We start from the raw sequence: 20539 nt of genomic DNA on the forward strand, positions 1-20539 counted from the left end.
TCAAGGGGTCATTCCCGGTCGAGTCATACCAAAGACTTGAAAACTTGCTAAGTAGGTACATACAATGTCATTCTTAGGCAGGGTAGTTTCAGGAGGCTCCTGCGTCTGTTGTTCTCAGAGACCTTTTGGCATTGAGCTTCAGCAGTGTTCTGGTGTGATCTTGCATGAAGTTCACTCAAGATGACTGGGTTTCCACCAATATGACATTTGTCATTGTAGCAGAGTTTTCCATCAAATAGCCAATGTTGGTTTCCTCCAGTCTTCTTTACCCACAAAACTGATAACCATCAGATTATATGGTGCTAAACAATCAAATAAAAAAATATGCACATTATAAGATGTATATCATGAGGCTTTTACTCAGGTCTGACTGACGTATTATGGTTGATGTATATAACGCTGGTGAAACAAAATAGATAATAAAACATAACAGATTAACTGGGAAAGTTAAGTACAAGGACAACTGTCCGTTCACAGCAAGTGCTGGAATTAGCCTGAAGTGTAAACACTACACTGAAATTTACTGTTATCGTGTCAAGAAGATTTTATCACGGCAATTATTGGAATTTGTTTGATGTATGAAAAACACTTTATCATGGTTCACTATTACCCAAGAAATAGATATATGAATTGACTTGACATGTGTAAAACAGGGATAGGGTAAGACCTGAAGTAGAGTTAGTGGTCACCAGTATCAGCAGGGAGAGGGCTGTGGTCTAGTAGTGAAAGGTGCTTGCCATTGATGAGACACACTAAGACATATGAGATGCTGGTTCAGAACCTGCGCTGGACAGGGGGAATTTGTAGATTTTCCTTCTTTTACTGCTTGCTAGGCCTCGGTGACAATAAGCAGTCAGCCTTGCTTGTGAACACAACTTTTGCCAGTGTGACACAATTGCTGTTTTCCCTGTCTGAAGTTTCGTTGAAGACCACCTATCTTGCACGTGTCACGTGTGGGAAAGTTTGTCAGTGACTTGCCAAATGTTGGTCATTTACCCCCATTAACTCCACCATAAAACTCACCTCCTTTGTATAAGGGAAAGTTGTCGTGCACATGGCAGACAACAATAAAATCAAATTTAGGATCTGCTCTTTTTTAGCTGTAACAGTCTAAATGGTTGGCCACCTGCCAGACTTTTGAGGATGCAGGTTCAAAACCCAGAGAGGTCAGGTCCAGTTTTAAGCACTTCATTTTGTGCTATACCCAGAAAGAGTAATGACAAATAATGGCAACACTGTCACCACTTGAATGTAAAACACAAAGTCTAATGTAGCCTTTCAGGGGAGGAAACTCTGGGAACATTAATAATTTTATTTCCATATTAATATAATTGTCCAGCACTCATATAAAACAGGACTAATGAATTTAATAAATTTTATTTATTTCTGCACAAAAAGCATATATGGTACATGTAACAATATTTCAGGTTAGTATGTTTGGCTGTCACATAAACTTGGTCAACATGTACAAGTACATGTGCATAAATACTTGTGAGGAACAATATGGACTTGTGGAGATCATTGAATACTTAGTGCCAGCAGTCTTGCCATCCATCAATAACTGGTAAAAGTGTCTTTCGCTATCAAAAAGGCAATGATTGAGTGATCTGTTATTTTGTGCTTGTATGGTGTTAAACCATATTCATTCAATTACCAGACAATAATCTTGATTTGTTTAGATTATGGTGCACACAAGTTAATCATGATGTAAAAACTCTCATTAAATTAAATCAGATAATGAGATGTAAGATCCTGGCATTGTGTCCCCAGCCTCTCAGATACATCCTAGCCGTTGTGAACAACTAGCTCCAGATCAAATACTCGCCGATAAAATTGTGTCAAAAGTCTAGTTGGGTAATGACAACAGTTTTCTTTTCTTTAAATGATTAAATACCTAACACAAAAACACATTACAACACAATACTTACAAGATAGTTGTCAAAACATAAAAGCAAGTTATCTGACCCCCTCCCATCCAAGATGTCCATATATATAGTGTAATTTAGTACTCCACAAACTAAGCCACAATATATGATATATATGAGTAGTAAATCTTTTATCACCCCCCCCCCCCCCACAAAATTAATACTTCATACACAGATATGAAGAATGTGTCTGGTGGTAAATAAAAAATTTCTTTCATTAGGAATATTTAAAAATATACTTACATTATAGCATATACTTTCTTATACTTACATATACTTTCTTATTCACACACTATTCTTCCTACAAATTATTTTAATTATTATGTTAATCATAATCAGGTTAATACAATGCTGGTGATGCCTCCTCCCCCCCCCCCCCCCACTTCTATAGGAGAACTTAGCTTTTCTTTGCTCTATTTACCAGCAATGAAGGTAAACAAATGTAAATATTCACAGAGAAGTTTTAGATCACTTTTGTCATGTAATCTAGAGAAGCCGAAAGCACATCATCGTGTAATGCCAAGGTTTACAAATTTTTAAATGTGAAGAAAGAATTTTTTTCTCCGGAGGAATAAATATTAATTGTAAAGCTACATGCTTTTCACTCGCACACAAGTAAATTTCAAGGATTTTTTTTGTTCTCAATCAAGAAATCTTGTATCAACAACAAATGTTGTCCGTGTACACAGGTCTTTAATTCTTTTGAGACTGGAAATTACATACACATGCCCGAGTGTTTCCTTGGACACATGTTAACACAGCGTGAATGGAACACGTCTCATTTTCAACGCACCAGATGAGGGTTCATTGTTTGGGTTATTGCTGGAGTGGATTGAAAGTGTAGTAGAATCGCAGTCGTCAATGGCCTTGGAACTACTGAATGTGATTGCAAGAAGTAAGGCAAACACAACTGCATGTCCATGGAAACACTGCCTTAATGATAGTATAGCATTCCACACCCAGATTGAGCCTTGGTTAATATTTCATACTGCTTATACTACTTGAGTATATACGACTAAACCTCTAATCTATGGTTACAGGTTAATACACTTCTGATGGTGAGCAATCTACAACTAACAAAAAGTATACATAAGCAATCAATATGCCATGAAATAAAATATGAATAAGTTTGAGTTTCCATTTTTCCAACAAGAATATCTCTACAGTACTGGTAATGAAAGGAATGTAAAATAGTAATGAAAGACAAAGTATAATGGTTCCTAAAAACCTGAGCCTGTTTCAACTTTCACAAAATTCAATGAGCAAATGTCAAAAATATCATAGAGTTTACAGAATCTACATGTGTTTGTAATATGAGTGTGATTCAAAATGTCACCATAAAAGATGTACAAGACACTGGATCTAGTTGTTTTGCCACATCATGTATCTTTCTCCAAATAAAGCAAGAATTTTGATGTTTTCAGTTTGGATGTTTCAACATGTCACATAGCAGTGCTATTTTGTGTTTAATACGCACAATGCAAGTTCTCCACTACTCAATTCTAGATGATCAGTTTACCACAGAATTAAACTGCAAAACTTTTCACCTGTGTTGAGCTTCAGAACAGTTTTAAATTTAGTGGCCTTCTCCACTATGAGTAACACACAGACGATGATGTGAATGTGTAGTCAAGTTTGCTAATAATATAGGGAGCACCATTACTTGTGCTATAACTCCCACTCACTGCGTGTGGGGCCTTGGAGACAATAAGGGTTCAACTGCTTATGGGTGGTCGTTTGGGCAGTCTAACACTTGTCGTGGGTGGTCGTTTGGGCAGTCTAACACTCGTCGTGGGTGGTCGTTTGGGTAGTCTATCACTCGTCGTGGGTGGTCGTTTGGGCAGTCTAACATATGCCGACGACCACATCCATCAATATGGCATGCATATCTGAATGTCCCACAAGAACAAGTTTGTCAGTAACTTGCCAAAAGTTGATGGTTTACCTCCAGTTTAGCACTCCAGTTTCCTCCACCCATAAAACTGACAGCCATTGTATAAGGGAATAAGAGTTGAGTCCGGCAATAAACCTCAATCAAATAAAATAAATAAACCAGATATATATTTGGCCTGTAATAACGGGTATAATAAAATGGCTCTACTCTGAATGACAAACAGATGATAATGGTGGTGATGATGATGATGAGAATGTTCAACCAAGTTATACCTAGCGTAGGGAGCAGCATTATCAGTCTAATGTCCAGGTCTGCAGGGTTACTATCAGCTGTGTGGGTGAGACTATACCCTAGTAGTGTACGAGACTGCTCTGACAAAACACAAGGTACATGTGTCAAAGGGCGATTCCACAAAGCTATTTCTAACTCAAAAAAAGAAGTGTACAAAAATCAAATATAATGTTGAGACCATATTTTAGAAAAAAATAATTATTTTCAAAATTTCCCATAAATCAGTAAGGGTATTCTTATGAAGATAGTTATGTGATGTCAACTCTCAAAAAATACACGACAACAGTTCTGAGGACAGTTTTGGTCACAGTTTTGAATGTCAAATCCTTTCTATGTTCACTGTACACGTACATCAAAATACGACATGATCTTAAAGCTTACTTTTGGGTTGTAAAAATTAAAGTTTTGATTGCTTCATCAAAGATATCTTAAAGACAAATGTGTCAAGATTTCAACTCCCAATCCCGAAAACAAAGACTAAGTGATGGGGTTTTAAATTTTGACTTTGTTAGGAATGGTTTTGTGAAATCGATCCTCGTTTTTGTCAGGCATACTCATTTATTTCTTCAGTACTGTATTACACAGTTTCTTCACAGATCGTTTAACATTATACATGAGATCATATGGATTCACTATCTTGCCATCTTGGCTGGTTTAAGGGACAGAGCTTTCCAGGCAAAGCGAAGCTGATGAGTATGAACAGCAACATATGCACAACCACGTGTACCCACAACTCAGGTCCAAGCTGTACAGACCAAAATTTTCCTGCAATACATACGTAATAGATTACCAATCTGTAGGCAAGAATGAACAATGGACTGTACACTTTAGGTCAGAATTACTTTAGAACTCAGAAGGTTCCCCATTAATCTACAATTTTCGTTTCTTTCCTCTCAGGGAAACCAGGACTGTCCCAGACTAACTCTCCTGCGATGTACGTAGCTTGAACGTTCAAATCTTCATCAAGGATGACAAAATCCGCATCTGTTCCATACTCCAATGTACCCTTTCTGTCTGTGATATTGAGGAGCTGAGCAGGGTGGAGTGTCGCAGCTTCCAAGGTCTGTACTTTTGTACAGCCTAGGTGAAGAAAATAACAGTTAACTAATTTTGCAATTAAATTTCCAGTTAATAACAGAGTAACAACTTTCAGAAAAATACTATAAGCTTTACCATTAAAACAAGCAAAGACTGCATAATAACTGATGATCGGCAATTAGCGGATTTAACAAATAAGAATATAATTTGAACTTACATGTATTTTACAAAGCCTTCAAATTCCTTCACTGACCAAGTTAATTCAAATGACAAACAACATAGCTGCAGGAATAACTCAAGGGAGATAACTCTTGTTTAATGCCTTACTCAACAATTTGTCACCCAAGGTGGTCAGTTTCATGTAAACCACTGACAAGAAAAGTGCTACTCAAAGAAATGAATGGCAGTAAGGAAATCTACTTATCGCACATACAAGGTCTGACTTGGTGAAGTATGTGTCTGATTGTCATAAAATTAAGCAACATTATTAAAGTACTGTAAGTGATACATTTTCATGGTTCTTAAGTCATCTTGGAAACTATACAGCTTACCTGCTGATTTGAGGAACTTCCTCACACACTGATCCATAGTTATTATACTGTAACAAGCACAATTATTTATCATAGTTAAAATGTGATGCATGTACTACGTTAGGAATATTCACCACTGAAACTATACATACAGGGCAAAAATACTGTAACATAATTATGTAGCATGATAACATATGACAGGTCAAAACATAAATGTGCAACCTAATTCTGCAACATTTTTAATCACCTCTGCAACCAGTATTTTGAAACATTCCAACCTGAGGTGTAGAGAAATAATTTAAACAGTTTTATGAAGCTTTCATCTTACATGACACTAACAAATCGTTTTTAGTATGTCTACATAAATTCCACTTAAAAAAGGGCTTTAGTGGTTGAAAATGTTGAAGTACATAAAAATGTTGCTGATTTACAAATACACACATCAACATTTGTTGCAATCCAGCTCACACTAAAACCACTCCATAACACACCCCACCCCCCGCAGACTTCCACAAGTCTGATCATAATGAAACATCAAGAGTCAATCATACAAGACAACAAATTGTAACACTACTGTACCTTCCAGCGAGTGTATCAGTACCGGCCAGGACTGCTTTGGTCTGGTTGATAATCTCTACTTTCTGTTGACCAATGGTGTGGGTGCCGGACGACAAACCCATTGCAGCCATTGCGTCAGTCACCAACACAAGGCCTGTACCCAAGAGAACACAGGTAAATATAGACACATGGACTTAAGTACATATGTCATCACCAGTCAGATGTGGAGTATGAAACCCACAGAAATATACTTATGTTAACTAGAAGGGTTATATGACAAGCATGAGAAGCCAAACTACAACTGCAAAAGTGTCTGCTTCACGAAAAAGCATACACAAACATTTAGCTGTATGAAAGGCTGAAGAGCAAATAGATCATTAAAAAGACAAACCCGCTATCCGACACCTGTCACTACTACATACTGACGTCTGATAATACAGCACTTCATTTATATGACACTAATAACTGTGTGGGGAGGGTATTAAGGAGCAATCCCTCTGTTCTAAACCTGTCCACAAAGGTAGACAGCTGCTGACCTTCTGGGTGGACCCTGTGAGCAATCCTGAGGGCAGCTGGGTGGGTGTGGATACCGTCTGCGATCAGTCCAAAATACACAAACTTCCCCTCAATCTTCTTACTGCCCAGTAAACCCATCAGGTGAGGGTCACGGTGATGAAACTGTAACATCATAGCATGACAACTTCATTATCAATTCTCTCACCACTGCGTCTGGTGTTCGATGTATGCATCTATGCATGTGTTTCTCATTTTTTTCACATTTTGTGCTCTTGGCAATATTGCTTTCTATCAGATGAAAAGAAAATTTTGGTGCACCCAAATAAATGCCTGGTGCGCCTAAAAATGTTACTAAAAATTACTTTAAAAAAAAACAAAACAAAAATTTTGAGCCCTGAAGCTCAAAACACCTCAGCGCTTCTGCTAATCCCCATTGTCCTATCTCACTCCAGCTGCTTCCGAAACGCTAATTTGGGATACATCACAGCACTGAAATCCCATGACTTTTGATGACTGTTTAATGTTATAGGTATTCAAACCTGCACTGCAATGGATATATCACAAAAAAAAAGCTTAGATCATTGGTCAAAGTGTCATAGTTGCTATACCTAGATCATTACCAACACAGTTTTCTGAGGACACAGGACCAAATGTTACTTTCATAGACTTGTATCTGTACAAAGCTGGTTTCGATATAGACAGAGAATTTTCACCAAGACAATGGTTACTTACAGGTAGCATGGCATTAAAAAGATGAGTAATGAAAGATGCTCCACTTCTGACAGCTTCCTCTCCATCCACTAGGTTAGCTACAGAGTGACCTGTTACCATGGAGACAGAAATATTGGTCATTACACAGCATTATACATGAGAACAACAACAGCACACTCAAAGACACAAGTCCTCACAATTTAAATGTCACACTTGGTACAAATGATGCAATTAACAACATTCTGTTCACACTAACAATTACACTTCATCCACTAATTCAACTGATTTGTGTAAACTAATGTGTGTGCTTAAAAAGTTCTAAAATATTTGATATTAATGATTCATTTTTTGGAAAGTTTCAAATTTTTTAATCATGAATGTATCCAGTACAAATGTCCAAATAGAGAAATTTTTGTCTTAGGCACAACAAAACACAACGACAACTAAGTTTCAACATTGTTGCTGGTCAAACAATGCTGCATCATTCTGTGTCTCACAACGAACACTTACCGACAGAGACGACAATCCCACGCTTCACCAGCTCCTGTATGATCTCTGGGGAACGTGGTTTCTCTGGGGCAATAGTCACGATTGCGACATTATCCAACTGGCCATACACTGCCATGACATCCTCAAACCCGCCATCAAATGAACAGATAAGATCCTCTGGGTGAGCTCCCTTCTTCTGTTTGTTGATGAACGGACCCTCCAAATGTAACCCTGACACAAGTAAATTGTCATCTTTCATCAAGTCATATTTACTCAAACTGTTGAAATCTTGTATATTCTGAGTGGTATATATACTTAAAAGTTAACCTGTATGACCCAATGTCACAAGTTTGGAATATGAAGCATTCCCTTAATTAGGAAATAATGCCCTACCAAAGCTAACCTTAATCCTCAACAAATTTGGCCTAAAGTTTGCCGTTGGAAAAAAGCAAAAAACAAAAAAGATTTTTGAGACAAAATTCGGAGATCTGCTATCTCCCACCTCTGGCACAAACTGCTGGCAGGCTACCGGCATACTCCTTGAGAACCACAGATAGGCTACTGGTACACAACTGGCGAACCACACACAGGCTACTGGCACACAATTCACTTCACAACAGGATACTGCCACAAAACTAACAATCTACAAAGAGGCTGGAGGCACACAAATGACAAACCACAGATAGGCTACTGATACACAACTGACAAACCACAAACAGGATACTGCCACACAACTAACAATCTACAAACAGGATACTGCCACAAAACTAACAATCTACAAAGAGGCTGGAGGCACACAAATGACAAACCACAGATAGGCTACTGGTACACAACTGACAAACCACAAACAGGATACTGCCACACAACTAATAATCTACAAACAGGATACTGTTACACAACTAACAATCTACAAACAGGGTACTGGCACACAACTACTGGCTACTGGCACAAACGAGATAGTACCACACAGCTAACAATCTACATAGAGGCTGGAGACACACAACCGAAAAACCACAGACAGGCTACTGGCACACAACTGACAAACCACAAACAGGATACTCCCACACAACTAACAATCTACAAAGAGGCCAGAGGCACATAACTGGCAAATCAGAGGCAGGCTTCTGGTACACAATTGTCAACCCACAAATAGGCTACTGGCACGCAGCTCTGAACCCACAAATAGGCTACTGGTACACAACTGTCAAGCCACAGGTGGGCTACTGAAACAACTGGCTAACTACAGGAAGGCTACTAGTACACAACTGCCAACCCACAAATAGGCTACTGGCATGCACAACTGGCTAGTCTCAGGCAGACTACTGGCACACAGCTGTCAACCCACAAATAGGCTACTGGTACACAAATGTCAAGCCACAGGTGGGAAAATGAAACAACTGGCAGATCACAGGAATGCTACTAGCACACAACTGTCAACCCAGGTGGGTACCTGGCACACAACTAGTAAACCATATGCAGGCTACTGGCACACAACTGACAAACCACATGTAGGTTACTGGTACACTGCTATCAATCCTCAGACAGGCTACTGTCAAGCCACAGGTGAGCTACTGTTACATAACTGTCAACCCACAGGTGAGCTACTGGCACACAACTGTCAATCCGCAGGTAGGCTACTGGCACACAATTGACAAACCACAGGTGGGCTACTGACACACAACTGACAAACCACATGTGGGCTACTGGCACACAATTGACAAACCACAGGTGGGCTACTGGCACACAACTGATGAACTACAGGCACGCTATAGACACACAACTGACAAACCACAGGCAGGCTACTGACACACAACCACAGGCAGGCTACTGAGAAACAACTGACAAACTGCAAAAAAGCAAATCACAAGCAGGATACCGCTAAAACAATAACAGTCTACTGGCACAGTAAGGGAGACCACATGCAGACTACTGACACACAAATGGCAGGCTACTTGAACCCTACCGGCTCACCTAATATACCAGCTCCACGACGGCTTCCATTACACTTCTGTATCCGAGGGACAACCTGTATGAAAATGTGAGCAGATCAACAACTCAAGTCACACACATTAATGACATCATGAAGTCAATACATCTCTGATGAACTCTTTGACAGGTCATGGAATGATCAAGTGTTCTGTTGGACTGACATTAGATGTCACCGAGAAAACAAACATCCAAATGTCCAAATAAGATGAACTGTAAGTCATACTTGTACCAGAATATGTATTCTAGTTGTCTAAACTGGACCCCCACCACATCTATATTCACCAATATAAAGGCAATCTCAAAAATGAAAAGACCCTGTTTGGTAAAATTATACCTAAATGGGAAAACTAAACATGATGTCAAATAAAATAGTTCACAACCTTGCAAAGAATGCATGCATTCTGTGCATGCAATACTCCAAATTTGAATCTTGTTTGAGATAAAGACTTACTAAATGTGATCTTATCTCTTAATCTAGTTTCCAGACATCTGCCTCAAAATTTATGTAGAAACATGTCTCAAACATTTACACAAATAGATTGACATACCTTTTTGTACACCTCAACAGGGGAGGTAACTATTGTAGGACAATATGATGTTACTCCATGTTCAAGCATCAGCCGTGAGACAGTGGTGACATCTTTCTCAATGTCATCAGAGAGCAAGGAAAAGTCCACACCTGACGCCCCTGAGGTCAACAAAGCATGAGAGTGACAATTAATAGCACTGAACACCATCATCTAAACATACATGTACCTGGTACAATGATTAACATGGCTTAATTACTGCGTTATCAGCAATATTTTGATACACAGAAGTTTTGCTGACAAATTTCAAGAAAGAGAAGCCCATTACCAATACCACATAAATTAAACACATACAAAAAACACACACACATAGATTTCATAGCATGTCTTGCAAAGAGCTCACCTGTAGGGGACACATGAAGCACTTCAATACTAAGTCTAATAAGAGTAATTAATATGTACAGAGGACAATCAACAATGGAACATACCCTTCATGTCATTGGGTTTCACATGACAATTGTGACACTTGGTTATGACATCAGCCAAACCAGTACTATGTATAGGCGAGCTATAAAAACTTTTTTTACATAAATCCAAACTCTCTGGACCTGAGTTACTCATACATTATTCATGGGCTTACTTGACTGGTGTCTAAGGCCATACCAAAGAGTTTTTCACATGTATGTCGCAGGTTAATGGCTGAAGGAAACTGGGGTGCACTATATTACTGGCCTTTTCCAGATACCTGACAAACCTCCTGATTTAAACTAAAGCTCTATCTGAAGCAAAGCATGGAGACAAGATTGGAATACCTAATATCATTCTGTCAAGTGAATGACAGACGTTTTAAATTAGCTTAAAATTAATTAAATTAAATTAACATTTAATCGAGAATTATCGATATCGCTTATTTATTTATCGATATCTATAAATAGCCATATTTATCTATATCAATAAATGAATTAGCTATATCGATAAATAAATTATTGATATCATTTATTTATTTATCAATATCAATAATTCACTTATCAATATCAATAAATAAATAAGCGATATCGATAATTCATTTATCCATATCGATAAATATGGCTATTTATTGATATCGATAAATCAGGGACACTAGTCGCATGACAATAATAGCTCCCTTCTAACATCTCACAAGATTTTGGCGTTGTTCGCATTAGTTCAACTGGCGGGTGTTTCGGATGTGGACGATGTTTTGCCTGTCCTAAACAACACCACAACTCGATGTGAAAGAACACTACAACTAAATATTGGTAATTTGGATAACTTAAACAACAGATTGTCCCAGGACTTGGAAAACTTGACACGAATAAACTCAGCATTGTCAACAGACACTGTGAATTCACTGAACAGGGCACTCTGCGATCTTCCAGGCGAGGTACAGGCCCGTATACATTCACGATCTGCACCATTATCATCAAATGTAGGCATTGCAGAAAGGGTCGGCGTGGAGACTAACTTACCTACACCGCATAGAAGTACTACTAGCAAAGGTAAACTAGTAAGCACCATTGTGCCATTCTACACATATCTCAACAAAATTTAACTTTACTGGTAAAGTACGTGTAGTCCTTCGGCTAATATAGTGTAAATTATCAGTATCTGGTTAACCAAGCGAAAGAGAAATAAACTAGAAGTGTGTTTAAGCAGTAGAAAGAAATTCTTGTTCGTGTAAATGTGTAATAATCTGTTGGCCGCAAATGTATATGTGAAATATTCTTGAGCAAATAAATAAATAAATAAATTCATCTTGTTACTGGAGTTTGCTGATGGAGCTTTAGGGCGAAAACTGTTGATCACACAAAGGTAGTTTAAATGTAATATATCAATATCAGCTGAATCATACATAATCCTCTGCTTTATCCAGCATAACAACATAGGGGGAGCAGTCATTTCCATTGAAACTAAACCAGAAACACTATTTATCAATATCGCTAATTAATTTATCGATATCATTAATTCATTTATCGATATTGCTAATTCATTTATCGATATTGATAAATGGCACCCAATTATCGATATTGATAAATGGCACCCAATTATCGATATCGATAAATGAATTATTGATATCAATAAATGAATAATCGATATTGATAAATATTTACTGATATCGATAAATATTAACTGATGTCAGTAATTCTTTTATCGATATCAATAAATGAATTAGTGATACTGATAATTCTCGATTAAACGTTAATTTGGCCCCCCATACAGACGTAGCGAGTCAGTCTGCAGGGATGGTGTATCAGCAGCAGACATTATCTGATAAATAAACACTATGAGAAGTGGGAGGGGTGGGGGAGGGTTAAAACCATAATCTTCATTAATACACATCTTTCAGATAAACAGTATTTGACATTTCTGCGAGACTTTAACACAACTGCGGTACTGTGTAATCATTCTCTTCACCTTATGTTGAGTTTAAATCTTGGAAAGGTGAACTCCAAATGTGCTCAAAATGACTGGATTTGGTTGGCGTTTTAATAATGCTTTATTACTGATAAATATAGATGAAGAACAGCAGTTATCAGACTGGCTTATTTAATGTGTTACCTGTCTAGATTTTCTCTTTGTTAATGTGGCATAACAACAGGGCTTTCATCAAGATTTGGAAAAAAGTGCCACAGCTTAAAAGTCCATGTTGATGACTGTATTAAATGTAAACATAATTTGAAACTAAATCTTCTTGTATTTACTTATATGGTAATATTATTTACTGAAAACAGCCTATAGCCATGAGAATAAAGTGCTCTGCAGAGCTCTTTAATCACACAAACTTTTTGTTTGTCTGCACGTCTTACCATTGATCTGGACATCGATAAAGCCAGCTGATATAATAGCATCATTGCAGTCAATCTGAACATCTGCATAGGCTTTCTCATCAAAAAACAGCTTTTCTGGGTTCAAAATCACACCATTTCTGACCCACAGGTCATCGCGGATAATATCATGCTCCTTCAGAAGTTTACAGTTTTTAAACTGATATATCAGTCCTTCTTCTCCATTGGTTAAAGATGGCATTTTTCTGTAGGGAGGAGATAAAGAGTCATAATTATGATTCACAACAAAAAGGAAAAAAAATATTCATGTACCAGTATAAATTTACATTAAAATATACCTATAAAGATGCTAGCTATTTAAATTTTCTACATTTAGTTGTTTCAATGTCTCAGGTTTTCATTTCCTCAGAGAAATACATGTCTTTTCTTGTTCCTCAATCTATTTTGTCTGAACCGAGTACATCTCATCGTCAAGAAATAGGGTCAGCCTAGAGATGTTTTCAAGCAAGAGTTAAAGATTAATGTTTGGATCAAAATTTGCACTGATCAAAATGGGAAAATGATACGATAAGTGGGAAAAACTACAGCACTATTAACCCAAACCTTGCATGACTGATTCACTGACTTGTTCTTAATGCCATACTCAACAATTTTTCACTTATAATCACATCAGTCAGGATTACAGATGGAGGAAATCATTTAGCTTTAGTGATCACACCAGCTACGTGCACTCAAACTCTACTGTACTACTGTAAGCTACAGTTACTGTCAATTATTTGTGCAGTAATTTAACTCATGGACAGCAGGCCCACAGATGGCCTACACACAACACAGCCTGAGTTTGATCCGGTCAAGATCACATCTGGGTCACTGCCTTATCAACGTGAACAACTGTCTTTCAACTGATAACGAAGGGTTCGACAAGCTCATTCGATATGTTGTTTTTAACACGAAAAAAACCTCTCCTTGAAATGCTGAATGACAGCGATCCCACCAGGTTGTACAGTGCACTCTTTCTGTCTATAGTGCACTTTTCGTCTGATAACAGGATACACAGTGATACATTTCTTCGAGAATTTGTCGACCCTTATCAACTTATCAGTGTCAGCTGTTGATGATGTTGTTGTTGTTGCGATGACAGGAGCACTCGAAGATAAATTTCCCACGGTAGACTCCACTTAGGTCTTTAATTCCTTAATCTTAACCGGATAATTCGCCGGACAAAACCGGACAAAACTTAGCTTCAGATACTTAATTTTCAGTTCTTACCAAGAATTTTGACAAGTTTTATCCGTAGTTTGTAACCTCTGGTGCCCTAAAGATCAATCACATGTCTTCTCCACCTCAGTAAACATTGAGCTATTGTTAGGCCAAACGTGATTGGACGACACACCACTGACAAGTCGTCGCTGCCACCAATCCTTACCGCTCAGTTAAACGGGCCAGGCTTCAAAATGTCAGCCCCAAAACATGCAATTTTTCCAGAAATTATATGTTCTGAGGCACATCACCGGTAACGCTTTATGCTGTTGAATTGGAGTTGTTTTTTCTTCTTACACAAAATGAAAAAGAAAAAAAAATACCCACTCATAAACAGCGATATTAATCATACTTGTAGCATACTCTGTTATAGTGAGTGAGTGAGTGCTTGGGGCTCCACGTCGTACTCAACAATTTTTCAGTCATATGACGACGAAGGAATCCTTAGGGTGCATGTACGTGTAATGTGCCTCCTTGTTGCAGGACGGATTTCCACCGCTCTTTTATTTAGTGCTGCTTCACTGAAACGACAGTAGGTCCACGTAATTTTCTTCGTTGTCAGCCATTCCTATAGAAATTTCAACGATGATATAATCTGAACGATAAATTGTGAATATCGAAACAATGTTCTGGACACTTAAGATAGGGCTTGATTCACATACGCAGACGCGAGACATACGCATCGTGGCTAAAGCTTATCAATATGGTAAGCCTACCGATAATGGAAAGCCATTACACTCGAACCATGCTACGTAGGGCAATAAGTCTTAATTTAAGCAAATTTAACATCACTAACTAAGTATTTCTGGTCAAGATTCCGATACATTTTTGGAGATTTCCCATAACTGGAATAGCCAGTCTCAAGGCCTATACCTTATATAAGTCCATCTGGGTGGATTTTATTCACATTATAATGTACTAACAAGATCAAAAAAGTCAAAATATATTTTCTTCATGTGGATATATAAATATGGTCAATGTTAAAAGAGTATCAAACGTTCCCAAAGGGTAACCGTAATTAAGACAGACCTTTGGTAATTAATTGATTGAATGATTGTTGTTTAATGCTACGCTCAGCAACGTCTTTCTTGCATACAATTACGGTGGCCCGTTAGTTCCATTCGAAATTTTTAACATTTTCTGATTTACCGTAGTTTAAGGTTTTTCTAATGAAGGCTTATTATGAAAGACAAAGAACTCAAAGTATATTGAAAACGGACTTAACGCAAAAACAAAAATATTTTAAACGAAATTGATAAATTTAGCTGTAAACTTCGAAAAGCAGTAAAAAACCGTTTTCTCCGCGGTGTAAACCTTTTCTCCGCGGTGGAAACCTTTACACCTCAAAGAAGTGGAAGGTTTCCATCGCGGAGAAAAGGTTTCCATTGCACCGCTGGGCCGAGGTGGTCAGCACGCCAGCTCGGCGAAATGGCCCAGAAGCCTCGCACGAATGCGGTCCCTGTAGGTCAAGTCCGCCTCATGCTGATTTCATGGTCTGACAGCAATCTTTGGATGGTCCTGGGGTTCCCCCGGTGCTGCCCTCCCGTGCATCATAATGCTGGCCGCCGTCGTATAAATGATATCTTCTTGACTTCGGCTTGAAACACCAAGCAAATAAACAAATCAAATTAATATACGATGTTGGTCAATTTATGGGTTGCGGAACTTTCCAGTGTGTGACTTACACGTTTTACCGGTGGATGACCTGAACTTATATCTAAATCTTTGCACTTTGTCATGTTTGCTCAACACTCTATAGTTCTTGCAGCATTAACTTGTGATGACCCATAGCTCATAATCTAACATACGCTACAAGGTCACATGTAAGTAAGACTCAGCGTTGGTTGCAGGACCCTTCGGTATATTGTTATCCAATGAAGGGTAATTTCATTGCCAGAAGTAAGATCCCTCATGTTGCGTGAGGGGAAAGCCTTGTTCCCTTGCTATACAGGTACAAGTATACGTAATATGCACCGTGTAGAACTCTTCAATTCTTGTTAATGACCCTTGTGTGACCCTTATCAGAACAAAACGTGCATGTTTTGAAAAAAATGCGGACGGCATTTTCCCGATTAAAAACTATACGCAAGATTCACTTATATATAATAAGGTATAAGCAAGGATGCCGATTTCATGGACGACCCAAGTTATATAAGTTATGATTTATGTGTATGATTATATCGATTAGTCGAATTCGACAAGTGGAATTAAAATATAGCACATTTCGTGTGTCGCGTTCAGACGATGCATGGGATTTGTAGTATGTCACAGTCACATGAAACAGCACACGCTCTGTAATCACTAGTGGAATTCGATTGATCGACTCGATAATCACACTGTGAGAACACGGGGTTTACAGGATTAGTTTGCTGTTAGACTAACATAACATAACCTGCATATATGGCATGGATATTATAGACGTACATAACATACTAGTACCCTGTACGTATGGCATGGCTGTTAGACGTACAGGCATCACATTTGGGCATGGTATTGATATTATAGACGTACATAACAAGCTAGTAACCTTTATGTATGGCATGGTTGTTAGACGTACATATCATAACATGCATGAATGACATGGCTATTAGACGTGCATAGCATATCATGTATGCATGGCATGGCTGTTAGACGTATCTACCAATACCTGTATGCATGTATAAGGGCTGAACCCTGTTCCCTTTCACCACAATGCTGGCCACCGTCGTATAAGTGAAATATTCTAGAGTACGGCGTGAAACAACAAGCAAATAAATATACTTGTCATAACGGCTGCTAGACGTACATTACACAACCCTTATTCATGCCATGGCTGTTAGGCGTACATAGCATGGCCTGTATTCATGACATGGCTGTTAAGCGTAGATAGCATAACCTGTATGCATGACATGGCTGTTAGACGTACCTAACCTGTATGCATGGCATGGCTGTTAAACGTACCTAACCCAACCTATATGCATGTCAGGGCTGTTAGACGTACATACCATAACCTGCATGCATGGCATGGCTGTTAGAAGATCCCTACCTTCACTTTTTACATATTTCAGTTCACTGTTCTACCTGAATCTACTTTTATATGTATCAATCCATTCAGAGAAATTGAAAAAAAACTCCATTCAAGAATATAAAGAATGGTGCATAAAAGTAATAAACATACAATGAAATGAGAAATTCGTCATCTATATTAAAGCAAACATTTCCTGTTCATGTCTTCACTGAATTCAGCTTTTCTCGTCGATCATGTTTTATTTTGCTTCTTATATAACCAATTAGGAAGGCATGTAAGAGTATTTCACACGCATATTTACGGAAACCGCTCCCGTGCATAATTCAACGAGACAACAGGATCCTTACCTATAATTAAGAACAATGTTAACACGAATCCTTTGTATCTTCATGAGATCAAACGCAACGGCAAAACGTGACAGACACTACTGTCTACAATTACGTGCATTAGCGAGTAGGTATATTTGGGTAAAATGAGCCAATCGGTGACCGTCAATTCTATACTGGTTCTAACATAGACCCTCAAGCGTATAAAGCTGACCAACACTTTCCATGCAATAAAGACTTGCCCTGTCAGCGCAGTGTCTGTTATGTTCATGACCATAAGTAATAACCACCCATAATGGAGATTTAATATAGTCGCCAGCCAGCAGATTGCAACACGAGGTGAGTGCAGAAGAAGGATATACGGCGAGTGTTACACCATCACAGTTAGCTCTGCACGCCTGCCTAGCTCTGTACGTATATATAAGCATGCATGCATTGTCTATTCCTTGTTCAGTCACACTTTAATTGTTTATGCATGCTATATTTGACCTACTGCATGCCATTCTTTGCTCCCGTTACTTTGGATCGTGGGGACATGTTGGTAGTCTCACAGAATAGTTCCAAATATTAGATTACGAATATCCATTAAGGTGTAGATGGTCTGCAATGGATAATTCAAGTCGAGATTTAATGGTTATATACTGTGTGTGGAGTTATATTTAGAAATTGCCCTTGGGCAACAAGACAAATGAAAGTTTGCGGATTTTTATTCTGTGCATTGAGCAAGGCTTCAGAAAAAATATTGCAAGAGCAAGAATTTGGATGCTGTACTATACTATAGAAGCACAGTGACTGCCACTGCATATACGAGGTCGGAGGAAAACAACTAAGCTACACGTATACCGTGTTTTTTCCATTAGATAAACAATGTTTGTAATAATGCTGGAAAATGTCATCTCCATATCTTGTGTAACATTAGCTGGATCAGATGTTTCTCGTAACTGATACAAGGCATCATGCATGTCTTAACCTTTCGTTGTTTTCGCAAGCGGAATCGAGTATGTTTATATTTAAAGACACCAGCAAGAAAGAAAGGTTTAACCAAACTAGACATGCAGATAAAATCTATCATAGAGATTATCCTGTCTGGCTAGACATTCCACATGAACATATCTGTAACGGAAGAGTTCTCCTGAGAAACATATACATTTATTCTTCTGTCTGGCAAATTATTTATTTATTTGATTGGTGTTTTACGCCGTACTCAAGAATATTTCACTTATACGAAGGCGGCCAGCATTATGGCGGGAGGAATCTGGTAAATTAAGATTGTACCAAAATTTACAACCTTTACTTTGGTGTTTTGCTGTATTTGAGGACACTCAAACACCATGCAGAAATAATACACAGACCTGAGAGCTGGAACATTCATTGGTATTGTAAACCCTCAATCTCCATGCAAGCGGACATCGTATGACAAACCCCAAACCTCCATGTAAGCGGATATTGGTATGACAAACTCCCAACCTCCATGTAAGCGGATATTCGTATGACAAACACTCAAAAAATTATGTCTTGCTAATCCTTATCTTGTCAGAATAAGACATAAATATCGATTTGTATGGAGAAAGTTCTGGTTCACCGGTGTAACGGCAACAAATAGTCAACCTCTTTTTAACTTTGTATGCCCTTGTATGTATAAATATAGGTATTGTCGACATGCTCCTGCTGGCTTCCTCTCCGGCCGTACTGGTGCGTGGGAAAGTCTGACAGCAACCTGCAGATGGTTGTGGGTTTCCCGCACCATCTGGCCGGTTTCCTCCCACCATGATGTGTGCCACCGTTATATAGGTTAAAAGAGAAGAAAACTTTAAAAAATGACAATATAGGCTGAAAAGTGCACATTTTTTTCTGTCTAGTGGTGCCTGTTGCATAATTTTGTGATTTTTTCCTCGCCACACACGTAAAGCCTGAAAACGGCAAAGCTGGCATAAATCGCTGAGTCCGTGGCGTCCTCCATCTTTAACACCCTGTAATTTATTCTGGGAGTGTGTTGTCTCTCGGCCAATGAGAGTCGTTAAAACTACCAACTTGTTCGTGTAAACTCGGAACCTACGTCCAACATTCTGGTTTCCTCAGGCGGAAAACGAACTGTACTGTTCGTACCTTTTGAGAAGAAGAGTTCTACCGGAAATGTACGAACTGCACTTCGGCGGTTTCCGACGACAATTCTCCTCCTAACACAGAAGACTTCAGGACTAGTTCTTTGGCAAAATGGAGTCGCTCACTGCGGATTTTGGCGCTGATTTTACTTATAATTTATCAACTTCAGGTACATATTAGAATTATTTTATGGCATGCACACGCGAGGAATTGCATAATCTTTTCAATGGTATTTGTTTGATATTTAACTTTACTTCTCCTTTAAATATTCTTGAGTGCGGAGTAAAACACCATGCAGTCAATGAAATAAATGTATATATGTACTCATGGTTTGACGTACCCTGAGTACGGCATAAAGCACCAGTCCAATAAATAAATGTATATATGTACTCATGGTTTGACGTACACTTAGTACGGCATAAAGCACCAGTCCAATAAATAAATGTATATATGTACTCATGGTTTGACGTACACTGAGTACGGCATGAAGCACCAATCAAATGTATATATGTATTCATGGTTTGATGTACAATGAGTATGGCATAAAGCACCAATCAAATAAATGTATGCA

General features: G+C 38.4%; 1 protein-coding gene across 1 annotated transcript; it reads right to left on the bottom strand.

Moving 5' to 3' along the window:
• Window positions 1-4975: 4975 nt before the first annotated feature.
• Window positions 4976-14620, bottom strand: LOC135472450 (N-acetylglucosamine-6-phosphate deacetylase-like). Its single transcript, XM_064751966.1, has 10 exons — window positions 14542-14620; window positions 13294-13517; window positions 10490-10629; window positions 9924-9978; window positions 7974-8183; window positions 7485-7573; window positions 6773-6914; window positions 6258-6390; window positions 5700-5746; window positions 4976-5190 (listed from the first exon to the last, which is right to left on the bottom strand). Exons 2-10 carry the CDS (start codon window positions 13511-13513, stop codon window positions 4976-4978), a joined length of 1251 nt encoding a protein of 416 aa, XP_064608036.1. The 5' UTR covers window positions 13514-13517; window positions 14542-14620.
• Window positions 14621-20539: the final 5919 nt, after the last annotated feature.

This window comes from Liolophura sinensis, chromosome 8, assembly GCF_032854445.1.
Source record: "Liolophura sinensis isolate JHLJ2023 chromosome 8, CUHK_Ljap_v2, whole genome shotgun sequence".
Lineage (NCBI taxonomy): Eukaryota > Metazoa > Mollusca > Polyplacophora > Chitonida > Chitonidae > Liolophura > Liolophura sinensis.

Excerpts from the sequence above, each read along its gene's own strand:
- LOC135472450 (XM_064751966.1), bottom strand. The coding sequence starts at position 13,513 with ATGCCATCTTTAACCAATGGAGAAGAAGGACTGATATATCAGTTTAAA. Across the intron at positions 8,184-9,923 it reads TCGTGGAGCTGGTATATTAG|GGTTACATTTGGAGGGTCCG; the intron begins GTGAGCCGGTAG and ends TACTTGTGTCAG. Across the intron at positions 5,747-6,257 it reads ACTGATACACTCGCTGGAAG|TATAATAACTATGGATCAGT; the intron begins GTACAGTAGTGT and ends TGCTTGTTACAG.